Raw genomic sequence first — 12,305 nt, 5'->3', positions numbered from 1 at the left:
AAAAATGAACAAGCTTTAATGGTTCTCTTCTGACAAGTTAAACAGAAGAAAAATATAGGATATAGGCTGTTAAAATTTTACTTTGAGAGGCTATCTCAGCAAGTAATCTAAATAAGTGTATGATGGTATATTCATTGCTTTTTGAAAATAGTTAGATCGCTGTGTAACTTTTAGTGAAAGATCAAGGTAGCACTGAATGTTAAGAACCCCAAGCATTAATATCTGAATATTTCTCTCAAAAGAAATCTATTACTGGGGAAAGTGGCTAAATAGGTTAATTTGTCAGATGAATTATTCAAATAACCACTAGAATATACCACAGGGAAAAAGACAAACCCTCAAGGAAGGAGAAAACAGGACAAGATGCAAGTAGTACAAAATGTTGAGAAACATATAGATGAGATATAAAACCACAAAAGAACAGAACAAGAAACAAGCAGAACAAAATTTTGAAAGCTGAAAAAGCATATGGATGGACTGGCAGACTCAAGAAAGGCAAATCAAGCCAGCAGTGGAGAAAGATGAGAATCAACACAGTTCACTTCTCACAATTGCCAGTCGGCAGATGCAGTACCTCAGGGGGTACTGGACAGTGGCTAAAATGAGAACCTGATGAAAACTATTTGGAGGTTATATTCCTGATATCCCTTTCCCAACTCCCCACCACTGCTTGTCTAGCCCTCCCCCACACCAGCTAAAGTCCAGAGGTTTATTCTCTAGAGCAGTTAAAGCAGTTTTCTGGACTGCAGGCACTGGGTACTAAGCCAAAAGTGTATGTGTGGGAGGGGATGGACAGGATGGCCATAAAAATGTAGAGTGCCAGAAATCCTGTTTTTCTCCAATATGGCAACTGGAACACTAGCAGACAAACCCTTAGCCTCCAGGAAGGAGATTGGAAACCTCTACTCTGTAGAATCTGACCAAAGCAAGATATTCATGTGGAGGAGGGGACTACCAAAAAAGGCCCACCCAGATAACCCTAAAGCAGACCCCTTCCACAAGTCCAAGGCTTCTAATCAGCTTTATAGTCCACTATATGTCTACCATAAGTAGACAGCCAAGGATTGCCAGATGTCCTAGAAAAGCCTAAAACATAGAAAAAGAAATAAATACATGAGAAGAAATTTGGAGTTAACAGATTCTACAGAAAAACAATTTCAAAAGGAAGAACACAGGGACTTCCCTGGTGGTCCAGTGGTAAAGAATCCACCTTCCAATGCAGGGGACGTGGGTTCAATCCCTGCTCAGGGAACTAAGATCCCACATGCCGCGGGGCAACTAAGCCCGTGCTCCACAACTACTGAGCTCATGTGCCTTAATGAGAAAGTCTGCGTGCCACAAACTACAGAGCCCATGCACCACAACTATGGAGTCCACAGGCCCTGGACCCTGTGCCACAACTAGAGAGAAGCTCACACACTGCCAACGAAAGACCCACATGTCTCAAGATCCTGTGTGCTATAACTAAGACCCAACACAGCCAAAAAGAAATAAAGATAAATAAATATTAAAAACAAACACAAACACTATCACGAACATCCTCAATGGTAACAGAACAAATCCATAGACAAGAATATAAAATAAGAACCGAGTACTATATAAGGAACTTTCAGAAATCATAAAGGGATCTTGAGATCTAAAAATATAGCAAAGAGTTGGAAGACTGAATCAAAGAGCTAAAGAAGAGATGAAGAGAGGGTAGGAAAACAGAGATCCAATCCAACATCAAAATATCAGTTCCAGAAAGAAGAGAAGCAGAGGAGAGGAAATCAATGAACACTGAAAGTTTCCCAGAACTGAAACATATGAGCTACCACATGGAAAGGGTTCATCAAACACCTAAGATAATGAATAAAAATAGACCCACACCAAGGCACATCGCTGCAAAATTGCACTACCCTGAGAACCAAGGTATTCTACAAAGCTTTCAAGTCACATTCAAAGAGCAGAATCAAAATGGTTTTGGATTTCTCAACACAACTGGAAATAAGACAATGAAGCAATACCTTCAAAATTCTGAGGGAAAATTATCTCCCACCCAGAATTTTATAAAATATCAACTATGATAGATATGCAAGGTCAAAAAATTTACCTATATATTGATACTTTCTCTAGAAGCTAACAAAGGGTGTGCTTCACCAAAATGGAAAACAAAAAATCCAGAAAACAGATCAGCACAGGAGAAGAGTAAATGCAAATCCCAAAAGCTTAGGCACAAAAACATAGATTTAAGCAGAATGATTCAAGAGACAGGTTAATGGTTACCCTCCCCAAGATCAGTGCTAGTACTGTACTCTTTTAAACTTGAGGGACAGCATGCCCAGGTGAAACTGGTCCTAATTATCTGTAGGTTGATCTTTACCATGTATGATTACATGCCAGCTTTCCATTCCATCTCAGCTACAAGGATCAGCAAAGACACTCACATCACCCTATGGAAGAACCGTCTTGACCCACTCCTTTGAGCTAGAATTTCCTCATGGACTGAGAACAAGTAAACACAAAGAAGTCTACTCCCTCTGACCACATTTTTGTCAGACCATCAATTAGGCAGTCCACACTATAGGCCCTTCCAGATACCCTCTGGTGAGCCTTCTATTTAGCAGGACTCACTCATGACCTTAGCCATGAACTTCCTCAAAAGTGACTTTTGTAAACTCTCATGGAAGCTGAAGCCAGACTATGACCCAAAGACTTCGTTATGCTCTCCCTGAAGCTTTCATGTAATAATGACAATGTTGTCCTTTTATACCTGCCAACAGATTTTTCAAAAGTAAATATATTGTTTAAGAGTATATGTGTATGTAATAAAATAAAGAAATGCAAAGGAATGATTAACACAAAGTCAGGATAGTGCCTACATCTGGAAGAGGGGAGGGATGCAATTACAACACACAAGAGTCTCCTTAGATTCTAGTAAATGCTCTATTTCTTGACCTTCGATATTACAAATGTTTTACTTAACCTGATGGTGGGTATATGAATGCTCACTTTATTATTACTCTTTAAATCATACACTTTTTGAATTTATAATTTTTCACAAATTTAAAAAATCATCCTATCCACTTCCTTGCTCAGATTCCAAGCTCAATGAAGACCATTCTGGTAACAGTTTGACTCTATTGTAGCTTTACCTCCATTAAGAGAATGGACATCAGACCACTTGGCATGTACATATTTCTTTTTAAAGTAATAAACTGGTGTGCTAATTTTTAAAATAATATTCATAAAATAATGAATGTTTGGTTGATTTAATGACTATGTCCTTATATATGAGACTAAACTGGTTTCTAAATAAATCCTCTGAGAGTCAGTATATCCTCTGCAAGTAACCAAACTCATTCTCAGATCAGGAATTTTTTGATGCTTCAATTTCATCCCATATTGCAGCTTCAATTTTTGAAGTGTCATATTCCCTCATCATATCAAACTCAAGCCATGGCTGACTCCACTTCTGGGCTTCTTTCATTTGCTCTTCAGTTAAACAAAGGTCAAATCTGATCCCCTTAATATTAAATTTTGGACGTTCCCAGCGTTTGGACCACGGCTTGGGCTTCATTTTTACTTTCAGCTAAGGAAGATATAAGGAAAGGAACAAATTAGGCTGATAGTTGCAAGCAAAAATTCTTCTAAAAGTTTTCTTTAAGATGATTCTTAGTTTATACTTGAACTTCCAGTTCCAAATGTACAACTTATACCTGATTCACAGGAACTTCTTGGCTAGGTTCTTGTGCTATTGGCTTCATATTCATATCAAAAGTGCTGTATTCAGGAAGGGCATCTCGCAAGTATAGCAAGCTATCATCCAGCCGCTTCTGTAATTTGACTACTTGGATCTCCTGGATTCGAGGATTATAAAGTTCAAAGCAAATCTCAACACCTAAAAGAGAAGAAAACATATTCTTATAATCTAAATTCAGATTCCTGCATACACCTCATACTATAAAAAAGCTATTTCATGAAGGAATTAGCTCAGGGTTTTGCATGTAGGAAATGTGATATAAATTTGTAATCTTTAAAATGAAGATTATTGAAAGAAACAGAAATGAACAAATCCATGTAGATTAAAAAATGAGAAAACCTGAATTAGAATGATAAAGTCTAAAGAAAACTGTCTTCTATAAATATACTGAGCCATTTATTTCTTCAATTTTGATAGTATTAAATTAGTTGGAAGTTTGAATAAATTCTTCACTTTGTTATGTTCTTGTTTATTTCCCAATTACTTAAATAAAACTCTGTCTTCTACATTTTGACTCTATCTTCTACATTTTGAGCAACAGAATTAATGATGCAAAAAGAGTAAGTACATTTTTAAGTTCTAACTTTGATTTAGAAGTCCTCTTAAGATGGCCTAGGTTTGTTAACACTCTGGAGCCCTCCACAGGAGAAACAACTTCGAGTGTTTCCAAGATGCTGACATAAAAGGTTAATATATATCATCTGTATCATCAAACATTTAAAGGGAAGAGTATATTCTGAGGTTTCCTGGAATAATCCCAAGAGAAATATAAATAGTAAAACATATGATCAACGTTAACATCAAGTGTTTAATATCAGGATTTAAGCCAGTGTCCACTGTACATCTATTCTGTTATAGACACTGATTTAGGAGCTGTGCCTATAGCAAAATCAAAATAGGTAAAATCCTTCTCTTCTCATAAAGCCTACATTCTAGTGGATGACAAATGATAAATAAACCAACAAGGTACCTTCATATAGTGAAGACAATACAGGGTGATGACATTGTGACTGGGGAGGGGACAAATTTATGTATGTATGTATGCATGCATGCATGCATGCCACACCGCATGGCTTTGGGATTAGTTCCCTGACCAGGAATCGAACTTGGGCCCCTGGCAGTGAGAGCACTGGGTCCTAACCAGTGGATCGCCAGGGAATTCTCAGGGGCAACTTTATAAATAGTATAGTCAGGGAAAGCCTCTCTGAAAAGACAACATCTAAGCTGATACTATAAAGAGCCAAGAATGCTCCAGGCAGAAAGAACAGCAAATGCACAGGCTCTGGGGTCTTAACAAACCTGCCATGTTGGAAAAACTAGAAAAAGGTCCATTTGGCTGGAGCATAGTAACTTGGTGGGCCAGGAAAGTAAGCCAGAGATACTGCACAGTTGCAGGCAGGAGAAGATGGTGGCATGGACAAGAGTGGTAGCAATGGAGATGGAGAAACAGGCAAAATTGGGATAAAATTTTTGGAAATTGAGCCATGAAAACTTGCTGATTGACTGGATGTGTGAAAGAGAATAACTAAAAATAGCTCCTAAGTTTTGGGTTTAAATAAATGGGTGTGGAGTGGTACAACTTATGGAAATAGAAAAAAACTGTTAAAAGAACACATTGTGAAGGAAACAAAGAGTTCTGTTTTGAACTTGTTTTATGCTTATAAGATGCCCAAATGGAGATGTCAAATAGGTAGTTGTAGGTGCAAATTTGGAACAAGGAAAAGGTCAGTCCTTGACACATAAATCTGGGAAGTTAATACCACATGGATGGTATTTAAAGCTAATGGACTAGAAAGAATCATCAAAGTAGGAAGTATCAATGGGGAAGGCACAGGCAGGTCACAAACAGTCAAAATGTTAATGGTAGAAAATAGCAAGAGAGAACTAATACTTTTGTGTATTCTGTGTCCAGTACTTCATAGAGAACATCACAATAAACTGACCACAACTCTGGGAGGTAGAAACTATTATCTCAATTTTAAAGAAAAAAAATCATCTCAGGTCTATCACACCTTTGCTCCTGCCTTTCTGTTACAAGATTTCTCCAAGTACACAACCTGATTGTTGGCCCAAGTTTCTGTTATCAAGTTCTGCTGAGTTCCTACATCCACAGCACCACAGGTCATTATAGGATAAGGAAGACAGCAACGATTCTCACATGTTCAATTTCTTTCAATATACTACTTCACTGTTGGGGACCATGAAGCACACAACTTTAAGTATGAAAAATGTACTGATCCTGCCAATTTTTTTGTCTTTATTTCTTAAAAAAATTTTTTTTTAGTTTTATTCATGTTTATTTTATTTATTTTATTGAAGTATAGTTGCTATACAATATTATATGTTACAAGTATATAATATAATGATTCACAATTTTTAAAAGTTATACTCCAAAGGGATATGGGAACAGATGTATATGTATAACTGATTCACTTTGTTATAAAGCAGAAACTAATAAAAATATATATATATTAAAAAAAAAGTTATACTCCACTTAAAGTTACTATAAAATATTGGCTATATTCCCCATGTTGTACAATATATCCTTGTAGCTTATCTTATACATAACAGTTTGTACCTCTTAATCCCCTACCCCTATATCACCCCTCTCCTCTTCCCTCTCCCCACTGGCAACCACTGGTTTGTTCTCTATATCTGTGAGTCTGCTTCTTTTTTGTTATATTCACTAGTTTGTTGTATTCTTAGGTTCCACATAGAAGTGATAACATACAGTACTGGTCTTTCTCCATCTGACTTATTTCACTTAGCATAATACCCTCCAAGTCCAACCATGTTCCTGCCATTTTGATTCATAATTTTTCTAGAATTTTACCACTTGTTCCCCTATCTTATTAGCATAGCAAATGTAATTTTGTGTTTTAAAAAATCCCTCCAATTCTTATAAAACTAATAATTGTGGTGACTGTTGTAATATAAAGCAAAATGGGGACCATTCATTTTAGGAGAAAGTTAACTTGCAAGGACATCATTATGCTTATCTTAATGTTTTCAAGGGTTATTTGCTCCTAAAATGAATGCCCCCGTACTGCTTTATAGTCACTTGTCTCCTCCTTTGATGTTGCCATGATTTGGAAAGTCTACTTCTAATGGTTTTTGTCCCTGTAACAAAAGAAGCCTTCAGGAGAAAGCAAAGCACCAACTGTATTTACTCAGCAACCTCAATTCTCATACCATTCTTAGGCCACAGGCTCCATGTCATCCCTCCAAGCTCCCTTTCACTTTCAAGTTCCAGATGTCTTCACCCAGGATGCAGAAAATAAAAAAGACTCCTGAGATAACATTTTCCAGAAAATCAAAATAATGAAATGAAACCTACCTTGTCCTTCAATAGTATTCCTAAGGATAAAAGTAGCTCCAAGTCCTGTTCCTGATCTCTGGATGCAAATTCCCAGAAACTGGCTGGTTTTTCCATTGGCATATGGGTCAGCAGTAGTAACACGAAGAATGCTTCCTCCAAATTCAAAAGGAAAGTGAACTTTTACATGAGACACAGAATCAAACAACAGCATTTCCAGGTAACTTCAAACTTCCTAAATATTTTAATATAATATTAGGAATAAGTACCTCATATGGGCAAAACACAGACAGGTGAAAAACAATTTTCTCTTTGTCAAGAAAACTAACCCTCCAACCACTAATAATAAAAGCATCCAGCTCTTACTGACCAACATAGAACTCTGGAATGTGGAGTATTTTTCTCCTTTCTAACATATCTTTTCTTTCTATTTGAAATTTCAGAGGATTTGTTCTTCCCCTTGGAGGAATGAATTCAGGACTCAAGAACCTGTGAAAAATATAGAGTAAAATAAATTAAAAGCAAACTTAAAAGATCACTAAAAGAGAAACCATTGCTTTACCAAAAAAAGTGAAAGATTAGGATGCTGACATGTTTTATTCTTCCTTCTCTAAATAAGAGAAGTCCATCTTATTTCTAAAATTGTTGTCAATTCTCATGAAAATAGCTAACAATTTCTGAGTACTCACCCGGCATTGTGTTAAAAGCTTTATTAAACACCTATAGCATAACTTAATCCCTACAACAACAAGGTGAGTTTGGTGTCATCATCTCCTTTTCACAGATGAAGAAAATGAAGCTTGGAGACGGTAAACAGACCTACTACTACATTAGCTATAAACTTATCAAGCCAAGATTAACAGACTTATTACTACACTAGCTATAAACTTATCATGTCTGTCAGATTCCAAAGCTTGTGACCCACAGGCCTCACACTGAGTTGTACATGTTATAGTAAATTATGTTGGAAAAGATATAAACATATAAATCATTAATTGTAAACTAACTTTAAAAATAATCTCCCTATTAGCAAACTGATTTTAAAGTCATTATGAAATATCTAATCTGTAGAAAAGTATAAATGACATTACAATGAAAATATGTGTCCCTATCACCCATCTCAAGGAATAAATTAACAATGTAGTTGAAGCCCCTGTGCACCCCTCCCTACCCCCATAGTTAATTACTGTGGGGTAATTAACTAAATTTGGTGTGATGATTATTCCTACGAATTTCTTCCTTTTCTTCAATTTCCTACTTTAAAATGTTTCAAACCTACCAAAAAGATGAAATAGTAATACAATGAATACCCATATATACGTCACCTAATTTCACCTACTGCCAACATTTTGCCGTATTTGCTTTATATGTACATATAATTTTTTTCCAGAACCATTTGAAAATGTCAAACAGCAAGGCATTTCATCCCTCAAACTTTGGAAGGCTTCTGCTAAGAATAAGGACTTTCTCTTACATTTATCACAATACCTTTATGACACCTAAGAACTTCAGCATTAATTCAGTAGTATAATCTAATACAGTTCATATTTAAATGTACCTAATTGGTCCTGGAAAAGGTCTTTCATAGCTGTTTGTTGCTCAATCCAAGCTACAATCAAGCTTCACATATTATATCTGGTTGTTAGTCTTTTAAACTAGTACTCTTCCCCATATTTGTATTTTTGTAACATTGACTTTTTTTGAAGAGTCAAAGCTGATCCATCCCTGGATTTGAATTTGTTTACTGTTTCCACATGCCTAGACCAAGAATAAACATTTTTGGTAAAAATATTACAGAGGTGATGATGTGATCTTATTCCATCACAACAGGAGACACATAATAGCTTGAACGGCTACTGGGAAAACTAGGTTTGATTGCTCTGTGAAAGTAGAGAATTTCCCCTGTATATTTTTTTTCTGCTTTACATATGTATGTATGCCTGGGCAATGCAAAAAATGCTACCATACTTGTCAATTCCTCTGCAGGTTGCTTTTTTTCACACATCATAGTTGAAGTTCATCCATGGTAACTGTAGTTCATTCATGTTTCACTGCTGTATAATAGTCCATTATGAGAATGTATTTGCTCATTCACCTACTGAAGGATATCTAGGCTGCTTCTACACTTTTATTACAAACATTACTTTTGTGTTCATTTTTGTACATGTCTCCTTGTACATATTACTTTCCTTAAGTTGTATACTGTCTGGGTGGGAAGGTACAACCTCAAACTTACTAAATTTTGTCAAATTGTTTCCCAAAGTAGTTACTCCCATTGAACTGAATTATATTGTGTTGCCATTTAACAGAAATATTCCTTTTCCACCTTAAAAAAAAAGTTGTACCGAGAAATCTTTTCTGAATCTCTAGGTTCCATAAATTCAAGTTTATTTCAACTTAGAACCACAGGATATTTTAAATATTAAACACAAATACATATGCAGAGATAAGCAAATCAACAATATAGAGCCCTTTCATAAAGCCTAAATCACACCAATTTTCCCCCCTAAAATTCGCTTTTTAATAAGGTTGTTATACAATTCTACAGAAACAGTTTCTGCAAATCCTAGATCATCCAAATTTACACGTACCTACAAAGTTACCACTGCCTGCTTAAGTGAACCAGGCTTTTAAGCACACTGTTTTGAAGAGCAAATTTCAGAAACAAATTAGTAGAAATTTTTACCACCGTATCGCTTTTTCAGAGACACTAAAACACAGTTAGTTGGGAAACTAAAACAGGGTGAGTTCTGGCCAATCCATTTCACCTAGGGAGAAAAGATCCGTTCCTTAACGTCAACAGGTAAAATACAATGTATTTCACAGAAAAATTCTCGATACGGGCCAAAGAGCTTCAAATCTGGGGAATCCCTACTTGAAATTCTGATCTAATATGACTGCAGAGAAATTTCAATGCCGGCTTGGGAGAAGCGAGGAAGTCAAACCTGAGTTGGGTGCGCTTCACGCATTCATGAATCCTGCACACAAGCTCTTACCTGGGAGTTCCAGACCCCAGGATAAGACACGTTTCAGACCTCGGAAGCAACTACAGGTTCTAGAGCGCACAGACCTAAAAGGCAGGAATCGCGTCCAGGTCGGGGCTCTCACCTGCTTTCCCGGCGCTGGGGACGGCGCTTGTCCACGATAATCGGTTTCGGCGGTGGCTGGAACGCGCCGGGCTCAGAAGGTCCAGTGATCTGCCGCCGGCTCGGCCCCGCGAGGGCCTCTGCGGGAGCGCACCACAGAGGTCAAGACTGCTCGCGCCAGCCCAGAGCTCCCGCGAAACCTTGCAATCGCCCCCAATGCGCGGTCCCACGAGAGGCCTCCTCCCATGTCGCCCCTGACTTCCAGAATCGCCTCCCCCTAGCCTGACCCTAAGCTCCTTCTGTCCCCGGCTAGCAAGCCCCGCTGCACTTACGGCAGGCGACAGAGGCCGGCGCAGGGCGCAGAGCCCAGGCGCATCGAAAGCTCCAGCCCAGGGCCATTGCAGCCCGGCAGCCCCTGGCAATAGCGGCCGCCATGCTTGCTCCCTCAGTCGAGACTACAACTCCCAGTAATCAGTGCGACAAGGTCGCGGTCACCTGAGCCAGATGGCGCCTGCTAAGGGACAAAATAGCCAAGTCTTTCTCCTCCCACCCCACCCTCACTCCCCACAAGGGCCCAGATATCTTAGGGAAAGTGCGCTGTATTTCTTTAGTTCTCCGCATATGCCAAGTTACATCCCTCTACGGGAGAGTTCTCTCAGCCTAGAAAGATTTCCTCCCTCTTTGAATCAACTCTATCTTCAATTTCTCAGGCAAGACTTCAGTATGTCAAAATTCTCATTATAGGCTCTCATTCTTCCATTAGCAGCTCTGATGTCATTTGCAATTTTAATTTTTAATTTAACTTAATTTTTAATTACTTGTGTAATTATTGGATTAGCATCTAACTCCACCATTATACTGTGAGCTCCTGAGGACATGGAGTTTGTCTTTTGCTCACCATTTTCTCTCAGCATCTAGCTGGTCCTCACTCTTTGTTGAATGCAAAAAAAGGAAAAGAAAATGATTCCTGACAGAAGGGGTGGCACAAAGTCCCTGAGACTACGGAGAGCATTACTCCCTTGAGGAGCTAAACTTGAGTTTGGGCTGAGCAACTCTAGGTAAGGATTATATTACGCTGAAAACTGGGTTCACCTTTTGTTGGGTGTCAAGACAAGAGACACAACCAAGCCAATATCAGAAGGAAGGATGTATTACTTACAGCAAGTAAGGGGAACACCTGGGATCTTTCCCAAAGCAGTGTCTCCCTGCACAGCAAATTTGAGGAAATCTTAAGCTAGGAGTACATGCATATTCATGAAGGGGTTGGGCCATATATGCATATGTATGAAGGGGTTGGGTCATATATGCATGAAGGGGTTGGGCCATATATGCATATTCATGAAAGGGCTTGAAAAGGAGAATCCAGCATAGAATGTTGCAGCTAAAAGCTAGCTAAAGCGGTTTTAGTCTCCATTATTTTATGTTCTACTCACTTTCTTTCATCTGCCTCCCACAAGTGATTTCTTTTCCTAGTTAATAGCTTTTACAAATGATGACTTATTAGTTAGTGTTATATTGTGCACCTGGTATTTTTCCTCCTTTGAAACCCTCCCTAACACTCCCTTCCATTGTGAGCATTCTTCTGTTGTGGAAGGGGGACCCCTTCCAGGGCTCTTGTCTAACACTCAGAAATGACTTGTGGAGGAGACAGGGGCTGACAAAGCAAGGAACTGTATTGAGACGGGGCACCTGGGCAGAGAGCAGCAGAGCAAGGGAGCCCAGGAGGGTGCTCTGCCACAGGTCTTGCAGTCTCAGGGTTTGTGGTAATGGGGTTAGTTTCTGGGTTGTCTCTGGCCAATCACTGTAACTCAGGGTCCTTCTTGGTGGCACATGCATCATTCAGCCAAGATGGATTCAGTGAGAAGGATTCTGGGAGCTTGGTAGGACATATGGACAGGAGTCTCCTCTCTCCTTTTGACCTTTCCCAAATTCTTCCAGTTGGTGGTAGCTTGTTAGTTCTGCATTCCTTACCAGGACCTCCTGTTGTAAGATAACATATGCAAGTGGTTACTATTGTGCCTGGCCAGGGTGGGTAGTTTCAGTCAGTGGTTCCCCTAACAACTCCCCACTGAGAGACTTCATACTCAAGATACTTCTTGGGAATTGGGGCAGAGGTTTCGTTCTTCTGTAACTACTTCCTGCTGAGAGTGGGCGTAGTCCT

At 38.7% G+C, this 12,305-nt stretch overlaps 1 protein-coding gene across 1 annotated transcript; it reads right to left on the bottom strand.

The window, feature by feature from the left end:
- Nucleotides 1-3,349: 3,349 nt before the first annotated feature.
- MRPL19 (mitochondrial ribosomal protein L19) lies at nucleotides 3,350-10,579 on the bottom strand (the record flags this gene model as incomplete). The annotated part of the gene is made up of 6 exons (XM_079721481.1): nucleotides 3,350-3,571; nucleotides 3,699-3,880; nucleotides 7,080-7,210; nucleotides 7,425-7,547; nucleotides 10,167-10,284; nucleotides 10,477-10,579. The coding sequence occupies 6 exons, from the start codon at nucleotides 10,577-10,579 to the stop codon at nucleotides 3,350-3,352; spliced, it is 879 nt and encodes a 292-aa protein (XP_079577607.1).
- Nucleotides 10,580-12,305: the final 1,726 nt, after the last annotated feature.

This window comes from Hyperoodon ampullatus, assembly GCF_949752795.1.
Source record: "Hyperoodon ampullatus genome assembly, chromosome: 15".
NCBI classification, from domain to species: Eukaryota; Metazoa; Chordata; class Mammalia; order Artiodactyla; family Ziphiidae; genus Hyperoodon; species Hyperoodon ampullatus.
This window is presented reverse-complemented; position numbering and strand designations above follow the sequence as displayed.